Source organism: Lycorma delicatula, chromosome 10 (genome assembly GCF_047948215.1).
Source record: "Lycorma delicatula isolate Av1 chromosome 10, ASM4794821v1, whole genome shotgun sequence".
NCBI classification, from domain to species: domain Eukaryota; kingdom Metazoa; phylum Arthropoda; class Insecta; order Hemiptera; family Fulgoridae; genus Lycorma; species Lycorma delicatula.
The window spans coordinates 28,213,744-28,234,747 of record NC_134464.1 but is presented as its reverse complement, the minus strand read 5'-3'; the positions used below and the strand labels follow the sequence as shown (position 1 = coordinate 28,234,747).

The 21,004-nt window shown below is 29.9% G+C and overlaps 1 protein-coding gene across 1 annotated transcript; it reads left to right on the top strand.

Annotated features, from left to right (window-relative positions):
• Positions 1 to 979: 979 nt before the first annotated feature.
• LOC142331532 (uncharacterized) lies at positions 980 to 12,563 on the top strand. The gene is made up of 8 exons (XM_075377516.1): positions 980 to 1,191; positions 2,689 to 2,880; positions 4,758 to 4,951; positions 5,761 to 5,839; positions 7,653 to 7,837; positions 8,538 to 8,667; positions 9,746 to 9,904; positions 12,230 to 12,563. Exons 1-8 carry the CDS (start codon positions 1,039 to 1,041, stop codon positions 12,473 to 12,475), a joined length of 1,338 nt encoding a protein of 445 aa, XP_075233631.1. The 5' UTR covers positions 980 to 1,038; the 3' UTR covers positions 12,476 to 12,563.
• Positions 12,564 to 21,004: the final 8,441 nt, after the last annotated feature.

The following is a 21,004-nucleotide window of genomic DNA, read 5'->3' as shown; positions in this document are numbered from 1 at the left end:
AAGCTATCTAGGCTAAGTTTAATTCAGCAAAGTTCAGTAAGTTTAGCCTAAGTTTAATAATTTGTGGATAAGATAGAAGTGGAAGTGAAATAAAAGGGAAATATCTCTATTTCCCTTTCTAAATTTCATGCACTACATTCATAACCTTTTAATCTCCACACAAATATTTTTAAGAAATCTTTCTTTTTGTTAGATCTATTATAAAAACTAGATGACTTCTTTTCTGTTTTAAACTTATCCTTGCTTATTCCAGCCTCCTGTTTTAATAAGATAAAAATTGATTTTTTTTTTAAACATTGGATATTATAAATCTTTTAAAAGATCTATTTTATTGAAATGTTACTCGCTTCATTTGTAGAGCATAATTAATTGCAACCAAGCAGATTTAAAAGAAATTAGGATATAGATTAAAAATTAGCAGATTAAAAAATCCATAAAATTTTTTAAAATGGGTCGTTTTACTTAGTTTAGTTATTTTTGAAGATATTACACGTATGAAATTAGTATTTATTACACAAAAATTGATACATTTACTTCAGAAAATTATTTTTCCTTCCTAAAAGTAGTTTTAGGAGTCGGATAACTATAAAAGTTCTAAAAATTGATTATTTTTTAAAATCTGTTATATTTATTGTATTTCCTGAAAATTATATTTAAATTACAGTGAATAATTTCCAATATAATTAATTTAAAAAATGTATTTAATAATTAAAAAAATATTCTAACATCACATAATATAAGCCAAAATATTTAATATGTGTGATTTTTATTTTTTTTAGATATGCATTTTTTGTTATTAATGAATATTTTGTTGCTATGGGATACAGTTGCTATGCTATAAAATAAATAATGTTTTAATTATTAGTAGTAAGTACATACAATCATCAACATAGTTTGTGTGCACACATCCATACACCCACGTTTACACACCACATACATACATACATATACATATATACATGTGTGCACACATAATAAACAACACTTTCTAAAATATATAAAAGGTAAAAAAAACAAAAGAAAACAAAAAGTAACAAGATGTCTGACGACGATGATGATGAAGGAAATCAGCCAACAAAGTATGAGTTCTCAGAAGAGTCCAAGTTAGATGAGGATCATGTATTCTTCTTGCAGTTCACTAATAATTTTATTAGTAACGTAACAAGACCGAGAGATTTTGACCACTGTACGGTATGTAATGTATTGGATTTTTTTTTAAAGAAATGTGAGGATTTTACTTTTTATTTATTTTATGTGCATAATTATTTTATTTTCAGTTTGAATCTGCTTTTTCTAACTTCTAGTGTACATTTGGAACCTCTTTTTTGATATTTATATATTATTGTAAATGGAATCTAACTTTTTTTTGTTATAGAAAATAAAAATGTTTATTGGAACTAAGATTCTTTTTAAATGTCACTGTAATAATAAAAAGGATTAAGACAGAAGGTCCAGAGAATTGCTGGGCCAAAATTAAAAGAATTAAAGCTGATATTTGCTATGATATAATTTATAATTATAATTTAAACTTTGATTGCACTCCTAAAATTCGTATGCGCCAAAATACATTTTGTTTCTTCCTATAGATAATTAAAATAATTCTTATAAAAGAATTTGTGTTTGTGGATTTTAATATTTAAAAATAAGCTACACAAAAGTGATTTCAATAATTACAAAATATAAACTAAGAAAAGAAATGTGTATACAGTAATAAGTAAATATTAGAAAATGAAAATCTTACTAATTTAATTTACATGTGAAGAAAACTCATTCATTCAAGAGCCTCATGCGAGAAGGATGTTATTGTCAACCAAAATGTTTAATAAAAAATATGTTAATAAAGAGAATATCCATTTTGATGCTTTTAATATTTTGTTGAAACAAAAAGAAGGGCAAATGTACATATCCTATGTGGTTGAATGTATCTTATATATATGGTTGTATATAAAAAATGTTATGTTAGACCAGAAGATTGGATTTATGCATTGCCTGCCCATTTGGTGTGAAAACTAATGTAGGATAAAAAGCTATTGATTACACCTTTTGGCTCAGAAATGACTAAATAAATGTTTATCATAATTACAAATGGATTTTGTATTAAAATATTTTATAACACATTTTGGAAAAATGGAAAAGGTACTTGGAAAAGTGGAAAAGATGTGCACTGCATGGAAAATAGGATAATAAAAAAAACAAAGATATTGTTATAATAATAATTATAATATAATATTATAATATATCATAATTATAATAATTACATATATTATATTATATATATTATGTTATTATAATAATATTGTAATTAAAAAGTATGAATCTACAATTAACACAAATTGTAGATTCATACTTTGTAGAGTACATATTGTAAATGTACTCTTGTTTGAAAATTTGAAATTGTTACAAATAATTTGGCTTTACCGAATTTATTACCTATTCCATAAATTTAAGACAAATTTAGAAAAAATCCTGCCTAGAATTTAATTTATTTTGTGGCATTCATGCCCACTGGGGCCAAAAAGACCCAGTGGGCATTTATTTTTATTTTTGTGTGTGTGTGTGTGTGTGTGTGTGTGTGTGTGTGTTAATACATAACAAACTGGCCATGTGTACAATCTATTTACTGGCATAAATAGACACATATTTAAAATATAAATTTTATGTAATATTGAATTTATTTTTATTTTTTAGAGATGGCTGGAAAGATTGGCAGGAGAGCCTATGTTTGGCGTAGAGGCAAAAAGAAACCGAAACATGTTTCTGGCCAAGCTGCTGGTGGCGATGATGGACAATCAAGTGAAAGGTCCATTTTTATCATTTCCTCCATCAGGACCATTACCTAATGCAGCTAGAGCATTTGGACTTATTAGTGAAGAGGAGAGGGTAATTTACTGATTTAAACATATTTTTAAGATGTGCTGAAAATTTTTTTTTCAGTGTAAAATATTGAAAATTAGTACACTAATGTGTATACTGAGTATACAGGTTATTTACAGTTGACAAAATACAATTGTAAATGTAATCACTATTACCATGAGAGCTAAAGAAGTTAACCAGAACTTCTCTGGTTTTTATAAATTATGATTTATATTATGTAGATAATTTTAATTCAACTACTCAGAAAAGAAAGATATTATCATTCCATCTAAATCTCCTTTTTTTGAAATCACATAGGAAATTTTTCAGCTGTTGGAACTGGCCTATCTGCCACTATCTTAGTAGCTAGTGAGGTAGGACCATTGGAAGTCCTTTTTAACAACTTGTTAGAAAGCAATGCCTGCTTTTGCATTAATCTGAGAATCTTATCTTAATGCAACCTTACACAACGTGATCAGCTATTGGTTGAGGTACCTGTTATGTAAAGTTTGACCTACTAATCATATGATAAATGTGATTTTCATAAGCTTATTTGTAACAACCAAATATTTTAGACCACTTTTGCTGATAAAGCATATCTTAAATTTTTTTCCTGCCTGGATATAAAGCCTAATTTTTTTTAGGAAAAGATAATTATGTATGATTCTCTAATCAATAATTAGTCAAGAGTAAATATCATTTGACCTCCTCAGAAAACAACCAAATGTAATTTAATTTAATCTTTATTATTAATTTTATAGATTTGTCTGTATCCTCTTCAAAGTTCTTCCCTCCCCTATTCACACACTTTTTCCAGCGGCAGTTACCAGAACTGCTTTGCAGTTCTGGATAGCTTCATTTGAAGTGGTCTTTAGGGTCCATGATGAATTATTCTCTTCAAAACCATCAGTAGTCTAAAAATGGCATCCTTTCATCACCGATTTTAATTATAAAAATAAGAAAGAATCGCATGGGCCAGGTATGGGTGAGTAGGGAGGACAGTCACCTGATTTTCTGCACAAGAGATGAACTGACAAAACTGAGTGTGCAGGCAGTCATGGTGAAAGAACCGTGAGTTGTCTCGCCACAACTCTTTGTAGATTTTTTCACATAACCATTGTAAAAACCCTTGATAGTATGCACTGTACAAGGTGAAACTGAAGAGAATTGAGACTTTTGACATTGGATAGACATTAAATTCTTGGACCATGGTTGATCATTTGCCAATCCATTGTGATTAAACTTTTGCCTCAATGTCATAGCCATAAATCCAGCTTTTGTCTCCTGTTATGGTCCTTTGCATGAATGTTTGATCAAAACTGGCTTGTTCAAGAACTGGCTGACAAACAACCACTCTGTTCTTTCTGCTGTTCTGTCATCAAACAAAGAACAAACTGCTGCAACTCTATGCATGTTCAATTTTTTAGTCAAAATGTCATGGCATGATCCAGTTGAGATGCTGTTAACCTCTTCTGAAACTTCTAACAATTTGCAATTTCCACGCATCAGATAGTTGATTTTCTGGCCTTCCTGGTCAAGGGTAATCTTCAATTGACTGAAAACCAACTTTAAGCTTGTTTCAAAAGTTGAATGTTTCTGTGAACATTTTCCCCATTTTCACACAAAATTTTACATTGTTGCTCCTGAAAATCTCACATTACAAAAATCAACTTAAATAACCAAATCGTGCTACAAACATGTTGCACTCAAACACAAACTAAATGAGATTATGCAGATTGTGTATATTACTAAATAAGATATTGCACAATTTATATTATGCTAGGTGATGTAATCATTTTTTACATTTAGTTTTAACAATCTTGTAGCTTTTTGGATTAGAATTTAAATATATAGTTAGTGCAAATGTGTTTAATTATCTTTTATATTTAAAAACCTTTACTTAGATGGAAGAAGTAGATATGGCATTTGATTGGCCAGATAGAGAAATGCTTGTCTCTGACTACAAGTGTACATTAAAAGATGGACGCACATATGTAGCAGTTAAACGTTTGCCAGATGCCAGTGGTGTTATGGGTTACATTGGAATTTCAACTGGTGGAGGAGAAGGATTATGGATAAATAAGGAGGGTGAAAGAGTGTATGTATAATTTTTTGTAGTCAAGATACAGATAAATATTTTAAATAAGATGCATATTTATTATTCTGTGTCTGTATTGGACAAAAACTCCTAGAAAATAGGAACAAATATTTATTCATTTAACAGAACAATATTATATCTGAAATATATTCATAATTTTTAATTGTACACTCCAAATTCTTGAAATGAAAATCACTACAACCTTAAATGTCTTGTTGCTTTTCGGAGATGAAAAGCAACATCTGCATTTGTAGTACATTTGTTCTAATTCATTGTCCTTGAATGTCCTTTAAATAACTTAATTTTTTGCATTAAATTCCTTTTTTGTTTAAAATCCATTCATTTACTATTTAAACCTGTTGTATTTTCAAGGTGACATGGTTTCTGTCTGTATCATCTCCTGGCCTTGTTATGAACACTAAGGTGGATAAGTTTGGTGTTAGGGCTGGCACCTCTCTGCCTCCAAACCTGTAAGGATTTTCCTTTTGAGGTTTACTCCTTTAGGTTCTTCCTGATGTAATTGTGAGTTTCTTCTGCCATAAAACAGACTGATTTTCACTTGTATCCCTAGGTAGGATCCCTAACTTGATGCTATCATCTGGAGCCAGATGGATGTAAATTTTTTTATAAGGTTGATCAACTCCTCATCCCCTCTTCTTGAAAAGAGGTCATGCTTGGAACTGGCATGTGGTGGAGTATTTTGTCAGTAATCATTTACATAAATATCATTAAAAGCAATTGCTTTAAGAATTTAAAATTTGTCATTTTTTTATGTATTAGATTTTCAGTATGTTTATTTTTATTTACAGTTCACTCACAGATGTTTTGTGTAGTGACACTATTCCTGCAGTCACTGCTAAAACTCCACTTGAAGAGCAGGTTAAAATGGTGAGATTTTGTTTTTAATTTAATTTTACAAACTAATATAATGAATTATGACTTTGCTTAATTTAATTGTTTTTCATTTTATCATTTAAAAAAAGATTTTTAGTAGTTTCCTGTTCATCAAAATCAACTTGGTTTGCTTTTTCTTCATTAAATTCCTGAAATTTTTATTAACTTTCAAAATAGTTTGAAAGAAAAACTCAAAAATTGAGGATATAAATTAAGTTAATTGAAAAAGTTTCAGTAGCATTCTCAAAGTTTAGCACAAAACGTGATTGCTCAATATTGCTCATAATTAGAATCGCTCAACATAGTAACTCAGAATAGTAACGCACAACAAAAACTAGTTACACGAAAAGTTTTACGTCTAACATGGCAACAATGGACTAAAAAGATTAATACCTAATATAATCAGCTGTTCATATAACCATATGTTTTCTAATAAGTGTTGCCGCTTTGGCTGTCAAAAATTTAGTCTCATTAATTTTATTTACAGACCTTGTATATACAACTTGAATAAATAGTAAAAATCATGTCAACGCACATTTTATGGGAATCAATGGATTATATGCAAATTTTCATATTTAATTTTTACAAATTTACCTACTCCATAACAAATGCAGAGGTAAAATAAATAGGTAAATGCAGACATAAAAATCAAATAAAATTATTGATGCCCAAGAAAAGTGTAGTTTTTTCCATAAAAAAACTTTACAACTTTGTAACCAAACTTTTCAAGAAACTAGTTGTTTGTTAAAAAATTAATGGTTCTTATTATGAGCAACATTGCACAATCAAGTTTTGTGTTAAACTCTTGAGAATAATATTGAAAATTTTTCAAAATTGAAAAGTGCATATGGAGATGAGCCCAAGTTTTTAGATGGTTTGAAGCATTTTCTCATGGCCGGGAATCAGTTGCGATGATCCACGCTGTGGAAGATTGTTTACATTAAAAAAGTGACAATGCGGAGTGAATCAGAGACTTGATATACAGTAAGATTGGCAATTAACTGTCAGAATGATTGAATTTGAACCACATATCACAGTCCATCAAAAACAACTGGATGCTGCATCACGGCACTGCACCTTCTCACACTGCTCTGAGTTTTTGGTAAAAAAAAACCATTCCTGTAGTTCTTCGACCACCTTATTCACCTGATTTAGAGTCTCTGTTACTTTTTCATATTCCTGACTTTACACCTCAAGGACACCATTTTGGGACAGTAGAAAACAAAAAAAAAACTTACCATCTGACAGATATTTCGGTTTCTGAGTTCCAACACTGCTATGAAGAGTGGGAAGACTATTTGAAGCGTTGTGTGGCTTTCCAAGGGAACTATTTTGAAGGTGATAGTCCATGTATAATTGGATTGTAAATAAAGTTTTACTGAACCAGTCTCATTACTTTACAGACCTCGTATGCTTGACTGAACTGTTTTGTTAAAGTTGATTTTGTGCAGTTGTTTTATTTTGCGATGAAAATAATAGCTATAAATTAAATCATTCAAGATATCAACACAATTGCTCATTTATTTTTGGTTGGTTAAGCTACAAGTTGTGGGAACAAAGGATATTAATAGTAGTATATGAATCTCATAGCAGCAACAATAGTATTTTAATAATAAAAATGATAATTATACTATTATTATTATTATTCTATTATTATTATACTATCTGAATTAAGTATAACTATCAACTTTCCTTTTATCAATGTATACTGGATTTGTTTTTAAACTTAAGTTAGATTTAGTTGTGTGATGTTTATTCTGATGGAAGAATATGAGGCACTGAAATAAATAATAAATTTTATGTCTAGGTTGAGAGCTACCACTGGACAAAAGCTGATGTTGATGATGGAGAAGGAGGAGTTCCGTTTGATTATATACATAAGCTGCCAGAGTCACGTTCTGATTCTAATCTTGTGGAAGTTAAATCTCTTAATATAAGTCCATTGAATTGTAGAATATTATCTGAAATGTATCCTGTTGATCTGGTGAAAATGTAAGCATAATTTTAATTTTTTTATCATAAAATGAAATTTCTGTATAATTACTATATAAATTGATTTTTTTTATCTCAAAAAATGAACCTTTCTTACTTCTGTGTAAAAAACCTTTGTAAATCTTCACCAGTGATGTTTTTTAGTGATTTTAGTTTTTAAAAGCCATTGGCTTTTAAGTTGATTTAAATAATTGATTTTCTAAATGTTTTAAAAATTGTTTGGAAAATGAAGTATTAAGAAAGTAAAATAAATCTGCAAAACATTTAATCTCCAATGAATTTTTATGCCATTATTTCTATATTTGCTATCAATATCAGGGCAAAAACAGTAAAAACATTCTTATTATTTACAAACATTAGTAATATTTATTTTACTTTGTATTACACTTTTGAATCGGTCAAACATAGAAAGATGATCTTTCCTTTCCCAGATCACACTTAATCATACACACACACACACACACACACACACACACACACACACACACACACACAATCTCAAAATTCTTATAAGTATATTTATGAAAATACTACTTACCAAAACACATGGGCACACAACTCACTGTTGTAAACAGGGCTGTTATGGGAAAAAATTTTTCTCAAAATATTGAAATAATCTGGTTGAATTTTTTAATAATAAAAATTCCTAATTAAAGTAATCTGCTTTATATATATACTTCTGTTCAATTTAATTTTACAGGCTTGCAGAACTAGTTGCAAAAGCCAAAACTGGAACGGAGAAAAGATTACGTGCTCGTCATACAAAGGTGGTTGAACAACTTTATAAAGGTTATCAGGCAGAAGTGGAACGTGGTCTTCATGATTATAAGGTATGAGTAACTTAATAAAAAAAAAAGGAAAACATACAGACTTCTTTTTTCAATAAAAAAGAGTAGGCGTACTGTTGTTGCTTTCAAAAGCTCAAATCGAAGCTTTCAAAAGCTGATTTATAAATCAGCACATTTGTTAAATACTGGTAGAATATAAATTTACCACAATTTGTGCATGAAAACTATAGTAAAAGAAACCAGTGTGTTTACCAATTATGGCTCTCCATAATGTCTTGAGAATTCTATCTCATCACTACCTACATTTCATTCTTTTTATTCTTTCCAAACGAGGACTTGGAGTAAAACAAGTCATTATGTAGAAATTTATATTATGCCTATAGAGTAACATAGTACTTTGCCAAAGTGCTGGTAAAAGGCTCTAATATCAGTACACTGGGTAAAGCTAAAGTTAAAATCATAAATATAAAAACATTCCTAAAAGAATTTTTCAAAAACCAAAAATAAGAATGTGCTAATCAAAAAATTAATTTAGCTAAAATTATCCTCCAGAGGTTTTTGTGGTTTTGGTTACTCCTGTATCCTGCAGTTAAGAGTTAGTTAACTTTAACAAGAAGCATCAACCCATCACTAAATTAGTTTTATTAGTCACTAAAATTAAGTTTCTTAGTTTAGGAATTTCATCTAGTTATCATCCCCTGTATCGTCCTCCCTCTGTAATTAAACTTCTACTTGTATTTATACCCTCAGTATTTATAGCTTTTTATAGTAGGGTTATAAATAACCCATCATTAATAATAATTGATAATAATCAATTGATAATTGATTCTGTAATTTTTTCTTCCAAAATTACATAATGGATACTATGAGCTACATGTTTAAGTAATATAAAGGTATACAGTAGTTTTAGTAGTAGTAGTAGTAGTAGTAGTAGTAGTAGTAGTTTATACATTAAAGTATTAAACTATTTTTAAGTAATATAAAGTAATATTTTTTATATTGTACGGTTGCTATGGTTGTTTTTGCAAAGTTACTATAAAATAAATAGTTATTCACACACATACTACACTAAATTTATGTACAACTTTACAATGCTTATTTCTTACAATAACATTTTTAGTTGGCAAGAATAGAATGGAACAGGGTGATGACAATTATACAAGCTTTAAAGGACATTCAAAAAGAAGTTGCAAATCGTGATTCTGAAATGGCTGGATCATCAAGTGATCAAATGAAAATGTTGAGCGATACTTTTAATGATGCTGTAAGCAGAAAGAAGGTAGGTTATCTTACACTTAAAATATTTTCTCTTGTCTTGAATCAGATGTAAAATAAAAATTTCTTAATTTCTTCCCTATTAATGCTTGTTTTTTAAATTTTGTATATTGATCATTAATATGAAAAAGAATGAAATAAGGAAAATGAAAAATAACTTTGGTAATAGAATTATAATTCTCTTTTTAATTAAAAATGAAAAATAATTTTTGAATGAAATAGCGTATTTTTCTATGTTTTTTTAGTTGATTGTTTGTAATTAGTGCCCCTGAAACTTTGGAATAGCTGTTCCAATTTTCATAACTAAATCCCAATCTTCTATAAATAGGTGTACTGAGAAAATAAGTGAAAAAAATGTTTTTCCACTGCGCCAATGTACTTTTGGTACATAAGCGTATCAAGCCCATTAAATTCAAGTTTGAAATTCACTTGAAAAGTGAATTTATAACAAAATAACATTTTATTTGGTTCTTAACACATCCTTGCCTGGCTACAGGATGAAGCTGCCCCAAAACTGTTATAACTCATCATCAAATACAAGATGATCAAAAAAATCTTCAGACAGAATGTAATGAACATTGATACTTGCAGAAAAACCAACTGTTTCTTTTACCTAAAATTCAATTTATTTATCACTACCGTAATATAAAAGAAGGCAGTATATGTACTTTCTATTAAGAAGGTAAAAATATGCAAATCACTACATTAGAAATAACTATACATAATTATATTTAAGTTACAATTTACAGAATGTCTTACAGGCATATAATTAGCAATAGTATAAGGTGTATTAAATTTGTTTTGTTGTATCATAAGGTTTTGTTGTATCATGAACTGTTTTAGTTGCATGCAGATTACTGTAAAAATTCCAAATAAAGAATTTAAAATTCATCCAAATAACTAAATGTTTATAATTATTTGTAAGTTGTTTGCAATCTTTGGATAAGTGAAGTTAGTGCAAGTGAAAAAAATTTTACAGCTGAGAAAGTAGAAAATAATTATATTGTTTTAAGAAACTAACCGCCAGAAAAGTTATTTTCTTCATTCCCATGAAAAATGTGTCCCATGAGAATGATGAAAACTCCAAAAAAATTATTTAACATTTTAACAATTTATGTTAAGGCATTATTTATATTGATGTATACAAATGCCAGTAAGATAGCGTTACTTTGTAGACACAATTGGTTATTGCATAATTTGTTACTTGCCCAAAACTTGTTAACTATCCAAAAAAGCTCCCATATTTAAAAATCCCTTTTTGATTTTTAAAGAAAACCAAAAACAACCATCAAAAGACATTTGCATAAACACTTCTCCTGCCATACCCGAATTATAATTTATCAATGTTCTTGGAACTGAGGAGTACTGTAGTTTGTACTGAGTTGAAATTTCATACAGTTCCTAGCTAGCTGTCATATCATTTTATAGGTGCAGTGAGATTTCAATGAAATAAGGGAGGTCACTGCATATCAGTGGGCTCCTTGTAGTGCATTTGGTTGAAAGAAACAAGCAGTGGAAAATACGCTTCATTTTCGCTTGAATTGTTAATCAGGAACAATTTTAGGATATATGACGCACGAAGCAATTGTTCTTGAGCACAACTGCCACTTTTCTTTATTAAGAGATGCTTCTTTATTATCAGATGCTCATAGTCTTGAATTTTGTTAATTTATTGCAAGATTTAATAGCAGGAAAAAAATTGTAATTGAGCATTATCACTATGCAATTTTTTATCACTTGTTCTGACAATTTGAATTTTTAATAAATTCAAAATTCTTTTTATTTTAAATAATGAATTTGTTAATCCTGTTTTCACATATTCAAACTTCTAGTTGAGAGTCTAAAGTCTGGAAGTTGAATAGGATCCAACTTCTAGTTGATCAACTTCTATTCAACTTTTCTAGTTGAGTAGAAATCTTAACTGTATATAAGTTAACAATAAAATGTTGTATATGTTCGGATTTCTGAGAGTCAAGAATATTTTTACTCCAGGCTAGTTAAAACCTTTGAAAATAAATTTTAGAAGTTATGAATTTGTGTTGGGAATGAAGGAATACTTAAATGACTTTTGTATGATTCAAATAAAAGTTTATGCAGGATTGGATCCTTTCCTTTGACAGTGTTTTGTTTGATTTGTTTTGAGACAGTGGTTTTGTCTTACATTTAGAAGACTATGTATAGAAAATTAAAAGTAAAAATGGAATTTCAAAAAAATAAATTGTACTAACAGTTTAATACCTTTTGTAGTGGAATGTTAGTGTGTGTATAAGCTTAATACCCATTGGCATTTTAATATTTTTAGATATATATATTTTTTCTTTTTTTACAGTTGTCATACCAAGCAAACCAAGAGTTAGAGGCGCAAAAGCAAGATATGCACAAAGTTATACATGATCGTGCAACAATACAGAGAAAAGAATTAAGAGCTTTAGAAGGGCAATGTGAAAAGCTGTTGACTGAAATAAGTAGATTGCGTGGAGAGTCTAGACACAAACAGCAGGTTATTGAGGCTCTTGTTATGGATATAAAATCGAAAAAAATGCCCATTTTTTCTTGTGCTGGATCATCGAAATGAAGATAATAAAAATTGGAAATATTAAACACTTTCAACTTACCTTGCACAATACAAAACTTATACTTAGTCTAAACTCTATACATCTCTAATCTGCATTTACATTTTTAAAATATACTTTTAGAAAAATTGTTGGTTTATTTATTTTATAAAGTTTCTAATCAAACATCCCCTGGTGGGTTATACCCAAACATTAGCTGCTAAGCTAGAGAAAGTGGCAAATTAGAGGTTTTATACATGTATGAACTGTACATTGACATTGATTTATTTTTATTTTAATTTTTTAGTTTATAGTCTTATAACCAGCCCACCATTTTAGATAGACGAATCACAGTTTTTAAATTAGAATAAACCTTAGAAAAAGTTCTAGAATTGAATAAAACCTAAGCAAATTACAAAATGGTGGCCATATTTCAATCTGTTTTGATGTTGTAAGTTTGTCTTTTTTCATGTCCTTCACTTTTGTCCACTTTGTTTTCATGTCTGTCCCCTGGCCCTCAGCAGCCTATTCATTTTTCATGGAAAGTTCTGGTAGAATGACAGGACTCAGAAAATATTTTAAGTGGATTACCTTCAAGATACCATGTGGATTCTTGTTGCTCCAGATATGCTGGTTGTAAAAGCTTCATTTTTACATTAACATGATCAACAGTAAATAGTTGCTGTGTAAAATTAAAGTGAAAAAATTGTTTTATTTAGAATTAACCTTTTGATTAAAAGGCCCCTAATATTTTACTGTCAATTGGTATTTGTGAAGGTATTTAAATTCCTGATTTTTTTTCTAATTTCAAAACTAAGTAGAATCTGAAAGTATAGCCAGCCCACCATCTTAAAAACTCTGTATATGCCCAATACAGTGAATGTCTTGTGAAGACAGTTCACATTGCAAAACCATGTCCACTATGAAGAATTTTAACATACTGAAACCTGTTGTAAAAGGTGTTGAAATCGTTTCAAATTTATCTACCATATAGCCTGGACCTGGTAACAGGTGGATGTATTTCTCTGGTTGTAGCAGCTCATAATGCCCTTCCAATCCCACTTGTTGGATGTTTAGATCATGGCAGCAGTACAGAAACCTCAGGTTCAATAGCTATTATGATTGTTGGTTATTTGTCTTTTTTTTGCTTTTGAACCTGAGGAATGTTTTCACTTGAATAGGGTGGGTTTTCAGTTAAATTTTCAAGGTGAAAGAGCATATTTATTGAAAAATGCATAGTAAAAAGGGGGTTTTAGGTAAATGGGAAAAGTTCTAGAAAGTTACATTAAAAACAATGATTTTGGTATTTAAATGTTTTGCAGTATACATTAAATCCAGTTTATTGTAACATATCAGCTGTTAATTATTAGCTTTATATATAGTATTGAAAATTATTATATATACATATATATATAAATTACATTCTTGGATAACATACAAGATGATATTGAAAAGATATATAATCTTGGAATGTCAGCAGTAACAATTTAAGATATTTATGAATTTTTAATGTTTATGTAAAAAATATATGTAAATAAAATAAACATATATTTTTTCTAATTGTAGTTGTCTATTGACAGTCCCTTTCAAAGTATAACTAAATAGTATCTCTCTTAATTTGTTTTGCAATTCCAGGTAGAAAATATGCTTTCGGTGGATCTATTCTTAAACAATCTTGGAATGTCAGCAGTAACAATTTAAGATATTTATGAATTTTTAATGTTTATGAAAGTTAAGGTATAATGCCTTAATATTAATAATAATGTCTATGAGCTACAGAGATGTGTAGAAGATAAATGTAATTTTTGTGAAGTTAATTTACACAGCATCATTATATGCTCTAACATATGCAAAAATCAGACTTGAATGAACAATATTTAGAAGCGCATAATAAAAGGTTGATCAAACGGGTAGAGTTATGAATAAAATATTAAGATTTTATCTTTCAGTATCAGAATTTTGATCCGCTTATTTATTGGTGGAAACAAAAGTTTTAATTACTGTAAGATTTTAATTAAGAAAAATGCTACAATATATTCTAGCCCATCTATTTGATGAAAGTAGAAATCGTTATTTTACAAAAAATTGTTTTATATATGAAAATTAAAAATTATATAAATATGTTATGCTATGATATCTGAACACTATTATTACGAATCATTCAAAATGTGAGTAATAATCAAAAACAGTGATAATACTGTATATGAATAAGTGATCAAAAATTTTAATAGCAAAAATTTGTAAATGGGGGAGTTGTAAATTTAAGATTGTAAATTTTTGGTAATGTAATGTGATAATATGGTATCATTTATCATTCCAAATGATTTTCTGAATCCTAACCGGCCACTAGTTATACAACAAAAACATATTGTTTAACTGTGATGCCAGAAGATGAGGAAAAGAGATTAAATATGTTTTTATGTGGTGTTTGTCAATGAGAAACCTGTGAGACCACCATTCTCATACTTGTGGTAAATTTATAGGAGCTGTAGGCGGTCACATAGCATATATATTCTTTAACAACTTATTCACAGTTTCAAAGTAATTTCATGATTTTTTATTATATTAAACATTATCTAACATATTATCATTATTAAACATTATCTTTGTGTAACAAAAAACATTCCCCAGGGGCTGTGAAAGATATATACTATTGGCATTGCTAATAGTAAATACAATGAAAAACCCTGAATTTTTGAAAAAATGTGACTGGTGAACCTCACGGCCCTTAGACAATACTAAATAATTAATAAACCTGTGAGATCACCGGTGCTATTCACAAATATTTTACTTTTGATTACAATGGTGAACTTAATGATTGTTTCTTATGTTTGTACATAAAACAATTTATACATATATGTCACATACAATGCACTTTGTCAAAATAAGTTTAACAGTTTTTTGAGCAACAGCCTGTGCTTTCTCAGATGCTTCTGCGTAACACATTTTACGTCGTCTAATCTTCCTGTTATTGTTGTCTGTAACTGTAGTGGTAAGTAATTTATGTTGATCAGGTAATGGTTGTATTTTTACTTGCTGTTGCACAGGATTTCCATCTTTATTGATGGCCAACATTTCAAGGACCAATTGTTCTCTGAATTTGTTGATTTCAATTTGTTTCGAGTGGAAGTGTTTGGTACCACTGGATTGTCTTCCATAGAGGAGTACAGTAGCTGGACATTTGGTCAGACAGGTCAACACCTTGTTTCCCTTTGTTGTATAGTCTCTGAATAGCCAACGGCTTCATTATAACTTCACCTTTTCGGTTACAACGTCCAGTTTCACTCACTTCTGTTTCGTTGAAAGAAAATGAACTTCGTGTTTGTCCTTACATTTCCCAACGACACCTTTGCTGTTTTCCTTCATGTGATATCGCCCCTTTTTATTTTCTGCAGCATTATGTCTAGAGGTAACTAAATATTTTTTCTTGAAGGTACTTTTCTGCCAGCTGCATTACAATGTTTTCAGCAATACTCCGTTTTGTCATCAGACCGACCAGAGGATTATACAATTTGAATAATTTGACTCCATATTTATGACTTTATTAGGAATATACTGGTGAAAAAATAATCGTCTTCAGAAAGGGATCATTGTTTCATCAACAGCTAACATCTCACTGGGACAATATTGTGCGTAAAACTTTGTATCAAATCAATTATATCTATAATTTTATATAACCTGTCATCTTTATTTGCAAGTTCTTGATCTGCAAAATGTATGAATCTCGATATCTGAAACCTGTTGCAGCTCATAGAGGCAATGGAATTTCTGAACAAAATGTGGTACTCCAGTAATCATTAACTTTACTATACCCATGTAAATCAATCAAATACAAATGTTTCATTTGTATCATTCCACTTAGAAACTATATGAATGTCTCGTTTTGGTTCTCAATTGAAAATTAGCATGAATTCTGTAACAATCTGTTTCAAAACATCGTCCAAAATCTCTTGTACACATCGGAAACAGTAATTTGATTTTTGTCGTCTGGGTAGTTTTAATTCATTTAACATTCTTCTTTACTAAACATGATGGTGATTTTGTTTCATCAACTTCATGCCGTGTTTCAAATAATGTAAACATTATTTACATTCTCATTTGTGGTACGATCGCTGACTGAGGAATAATTAACGTCAGTTTCTTCTGAAGATTCTGTCGAGTCTGAAAATAGAGAAACTTCATCTTCCACATCACTCTGTGAATCCGAATTGTTTTGTAGAACCGCCAACAACCATTTTGTTGATGATGGTTTTCTTTCAGGCAGAGTGCTACTAGATCCCGGCTGATTGTCTATGTACTATATACTATATATTTTCTAAAAGTAGTACTATATAGTACTTACTTATAGTTCAAAATAAAACACACATACGAAATTGCAAGCACTATAACGATTCAACACACTGTAAGCAAACTGATATAACCTTAGAAACGTTTTATCCACTTTGTTCAGCTATTACAAGTATAAAAAAAATCTGGACTGAGGAACCATCGTAGATCTCACGGCTTGTCAGTTATAAATAACGTGAGATCCCCGGGGATCCTCACGGCAGCCAATGTGTTATTAAATCGGCTTGTGTTTTCGATGAAACAAACTGCCTGCCGCCCATTTATAACTATTTAAAAAGAGAAAGCATCTCTATATCGGATTATCAACACGCGTAAAACGTTTGGAATCGTTTTAAAATTAACATGCTCTGTGAGTACCACGATTTGGACTTCATACTGTTAGCTGGTTTTCGTAATGAATGTGACGCAGGGAACTAAGTTCCCTGCGTCACATTTATCGTGGTTTGCAGCCCTCAAGGCTTCGAAAGTGCAATTAGAACTCGTTACATATCCTGATATATATTTGTTTTTTGAAAAAGGTATTCTCGGCGGCGTATCGATGATTCTTAATCGTTATGCTGTGGCAAACGATCGGATTTATGATAATAAACTAACGGAAATAATTAAATATTATGATTTTGGATCTCTTTACGAGCGATATATGATGGAACTGTATCTGTAGACGGAGGTGTGACGAAAACGAAATTGAATATTTGTTCGTAAACCGTCTAAACGAAGCGAAAGATGTTTAAATGGGTTATATTTTAGAAGTTGATTTAGCATATCTTAAAAACTTGCACGTAACGCATAGAGATTATCCACTCGTGCCAGATAAAAAATCCATTCTCAGTAGTATGATTTCTCATTTCCATAACGATGAAAAACGTGTAGCGTGTACTTGGAAGATAAATACAAATACGTTCAACATTACAGAACGTTAAAATTGTATCTTCAACAGGGTTTGGTGTTGAAAATATTTTGTTTTAATCGATATCCATGGTTGAAAGATTGTGAGAAAATTTTTCATGCGTCGTGTTGTACAAAAGATGAGATAGAAAAACAGTTTATAAACTAATGAAAATACTATTGAAAATGTAAGTAAACGAATCGCGTTTGATCAATGGCAAATCAGAATTTAAAAAAGGTGAATTTAAAAAGAATCCAAAAGTAAAAGATTTACCTCATAATATTATGTGGTTTAACACTAACAGATTTAGCAAAATTAATAACATTTTTTACCTAGGTGCGGACAAAAAACATAAAACTCTGTGACAAATACAGATTCGTTATTCTCAATTATACCCAAAGATGAACATTTTGAATAATGCTGGGAATGAAAGTTTTGATTGAAAAAGATCCAAATGTTTACGCATCGAGAAAATACAATACAGGTCGTTTAAAGATGAAATGAAGGGGTAACTAATCTATGAATTTGTCGAGTTAAGAGCTAAAACGCATTCCTTACTGTGGGGAAGAAATGAATATGGTTTATAACAAAAAAAGACAGCCAAGGGAATTAAAAACTGTTCTCGTATATTTGATAAAGATCATAATTTGATTACGTTAGATCACAAACTATGTAAAGATTGTTTAATAGAAATTTTTCATACTCCACATCAAAATCATTACGTAGTCTTTCAATCATCAAATTTACTAGATTGATCAATGTAAAAAACCTCTCTCCCCGTGTGATAATTTGATGATAAAGACTCGTGTTTGAGAACAATATTGATACACTCCCGTACGGTCATGAAAAAGTCGATGATATATGGTGAAAAAAAGAAAAAAATTCTACATCGCGATCGAATTCTTAATTTTGTTTCGTTACAACTAAATAGTATTTATTTTATTTTTCAACAACAACGCGATAACATACTAAATATTCATTTTGATGAGGAACATCAACACCGCGTGCAAACTTTATATCATGATAACTATGACCATTAGACATTTTTTTCATTTTTATACATGATATAAAATTCAGTAGATTAATTAATTTCATTCAAATCTGACTGTGAAAGACTACTAAATCGCTGAGGTAAAAATGTTTTCCCGAAACCTTGAATTGATTCACCATTTTTTGTGTTTGTAAACTCCGTTTTTTCAATTGGATATTTCCAATTGTGCTTCATTTCATTAATATTTTTTAATGTTATTGCTATAATTTAAACTATTCAATTTCTCGAAAATATCACTCATTATCTATATAAAACGATAACATGTAAAATCAACGTTTTATTGTTGTTTAAAATTATCGTTTTATAAATGAGTTTAATCGATTGGTATAAACAGATTAAAGCTAATTCATATGGTATTTTCGGTGATTTCAAGCTAATCGATATAAATACTGTTTTTTTTTGTTTTTTTTAAACGTGACAAAGTTAAGTCGAGATGGTGGGAAAGAGTTTAAAACATGGTATCGTAATAAAGAATCAAAAGAATTAATTGAATTTTATAATAAAAAAGCCGAGAGGAGAATTTGCACCTCGGCTTTTTATGAGGTTAAAAATGACAATAAAGACGAAACAACTGAAATTATTACCGGAACGTACGTTTATAAGAAATTATTACTTGATAACCACTTCGTGATTATAAAAACAGTTTTACGATAAATGTTATTATAATAGAAGATTATTTCATCAAAGATTTTAACAGATATAAAGATTGTAATGCTCAGATACAAACAACATTGAAAATAGCGCGGAAAGATTATGAATAGAAAACGATCAACTTGTACATGAAAATTCAAATCATATATTTGAAAACTGTCAATTAAACAACATAGTAAAGAGACTTAAAACTATGGCTGTTTTAATTTACACATGATAATGAAGATAATTAATTGTCTTGTAATTATAGATCAAAAAAGCCGAATGATCCATACAAATATTATGCTATCCGCGTTAAATATGATTCTTTAGAATCTACATATACTAAATTAAAAAAACTATATCCCCATTATGAAATCGTATATCGAAAATTAAAAGAGCCAAACAGTGTAAAATTGTTCAATTATACACGCCGCATCCTTAAATTTAAAAGGAAAGGCAATCATTTTGATACAGCGATCGATATTGATAATTTAAAACAAGAATTAGATAGTTTATATGAAAAATAATTTGTAAAATTGTAATGTTGTTCGTTCGAGTTTATGTAATACATTTCTTAATAGTTTTTTCTTCTACAGGTTGTCCTATATAAAACGCAACCAACTTTATATTGGTAGGTATTGAAATAATAAAAAGGCATGTGTAAATGTAAATGTAATTTTTATTATTAACATTCATTACCTTACATAGAGTAAATGTTGGAAGTGGCCGCCATCTTCTTGAATACAAGCTTCAATTCTTTTTACAGCGTTTCTTGCAACTTTTTTCAAAGCTTGTGGCTGGATATTTTAATACAGCTTGTTCTATATTGGCTTTCAAGTGTTCGTGGTTTGTTGCTGTAGGCTTTTTCTTTGAGGTAACCCCGTAGAAAAAAATCCGCCACAGTCAAATCTGGAGATCTTGGTGGCCACAAGCCTCGACCGATAACACGATAACCAAAGAATTCCTCAACGGAATCAGAAGTTGAACCTGCATAGTGCGATGTCGCACCGTCATGTTGTAACCAGAAGTGTCTGTCTTCCTCTTACAAGAGTGCAATGATCTGAAATAAAATATCTTGATATCGTTCTGCATTAATGGTGTACTCGAAAAAAATAGGACAGATTATTTTCTTCCGTGATATCGCGCACCACACGCCTAACTTCTGCGGGTGTAATTGTTTTTCGTGATAAACGTGGGGATTTTCAGCACTCCAAATTCTACTGTTTTGGCTGTTTACGTAGCCATCTAAATGAAACCGTGCTTTATCTGTGAAAAATAACGAATCCATAACATTAATTCAGTCACGCAGAAATCGACGGAACCGTTGACAATATTGTAGCCGTTTTTCTTTGTCGGGATCAAGAAATTGCTAAACAGTTTGAATGCGATAAGGTCGTAATTGTAATTGTTTGGTCGCCCGATGAACAGTTGATTTAGACAAATTAATTTCAGCGGACAAACGTCTGATCGATTTATTTGGCGAGGCGAGTAACCGGTCTTTGATTTCAGTGACTGTATCTGTATTCAACACTGACATAGATCTTTTTGTGTTCCTTGTTGTTAACAGAACCAGTCTTTCTATATTTTGCAACTGACCTTAATACTGATGTTTTGTTAGGAGCTGGTTTATCTAGG

Excerpts from the sequence above, each read along its gene's own strand:
- LOC142331532 (XM_075377516.1), top strand. The coding sequence starts at position 1,039 with ATGTCTGACGACGATGATGATGAAGGAAATCAGCCAACAAAGTATGAG. Across the intron at positions 1,192-2,688 it reads GAGATTTTGACCACTGTACG|AGATGGCTGGAAAGATTGGC; the intron begins GTATGTAATGTA and ends TTTATTTTTTAG. Across the intron at positions 2,881-4,757 it reads TTATTAGTGAAGAGGAGAGG|ATGGAAGAAGTAGATATGGC; the intron begins GTAATTTACTGA and ends ACCTTTACTTAG.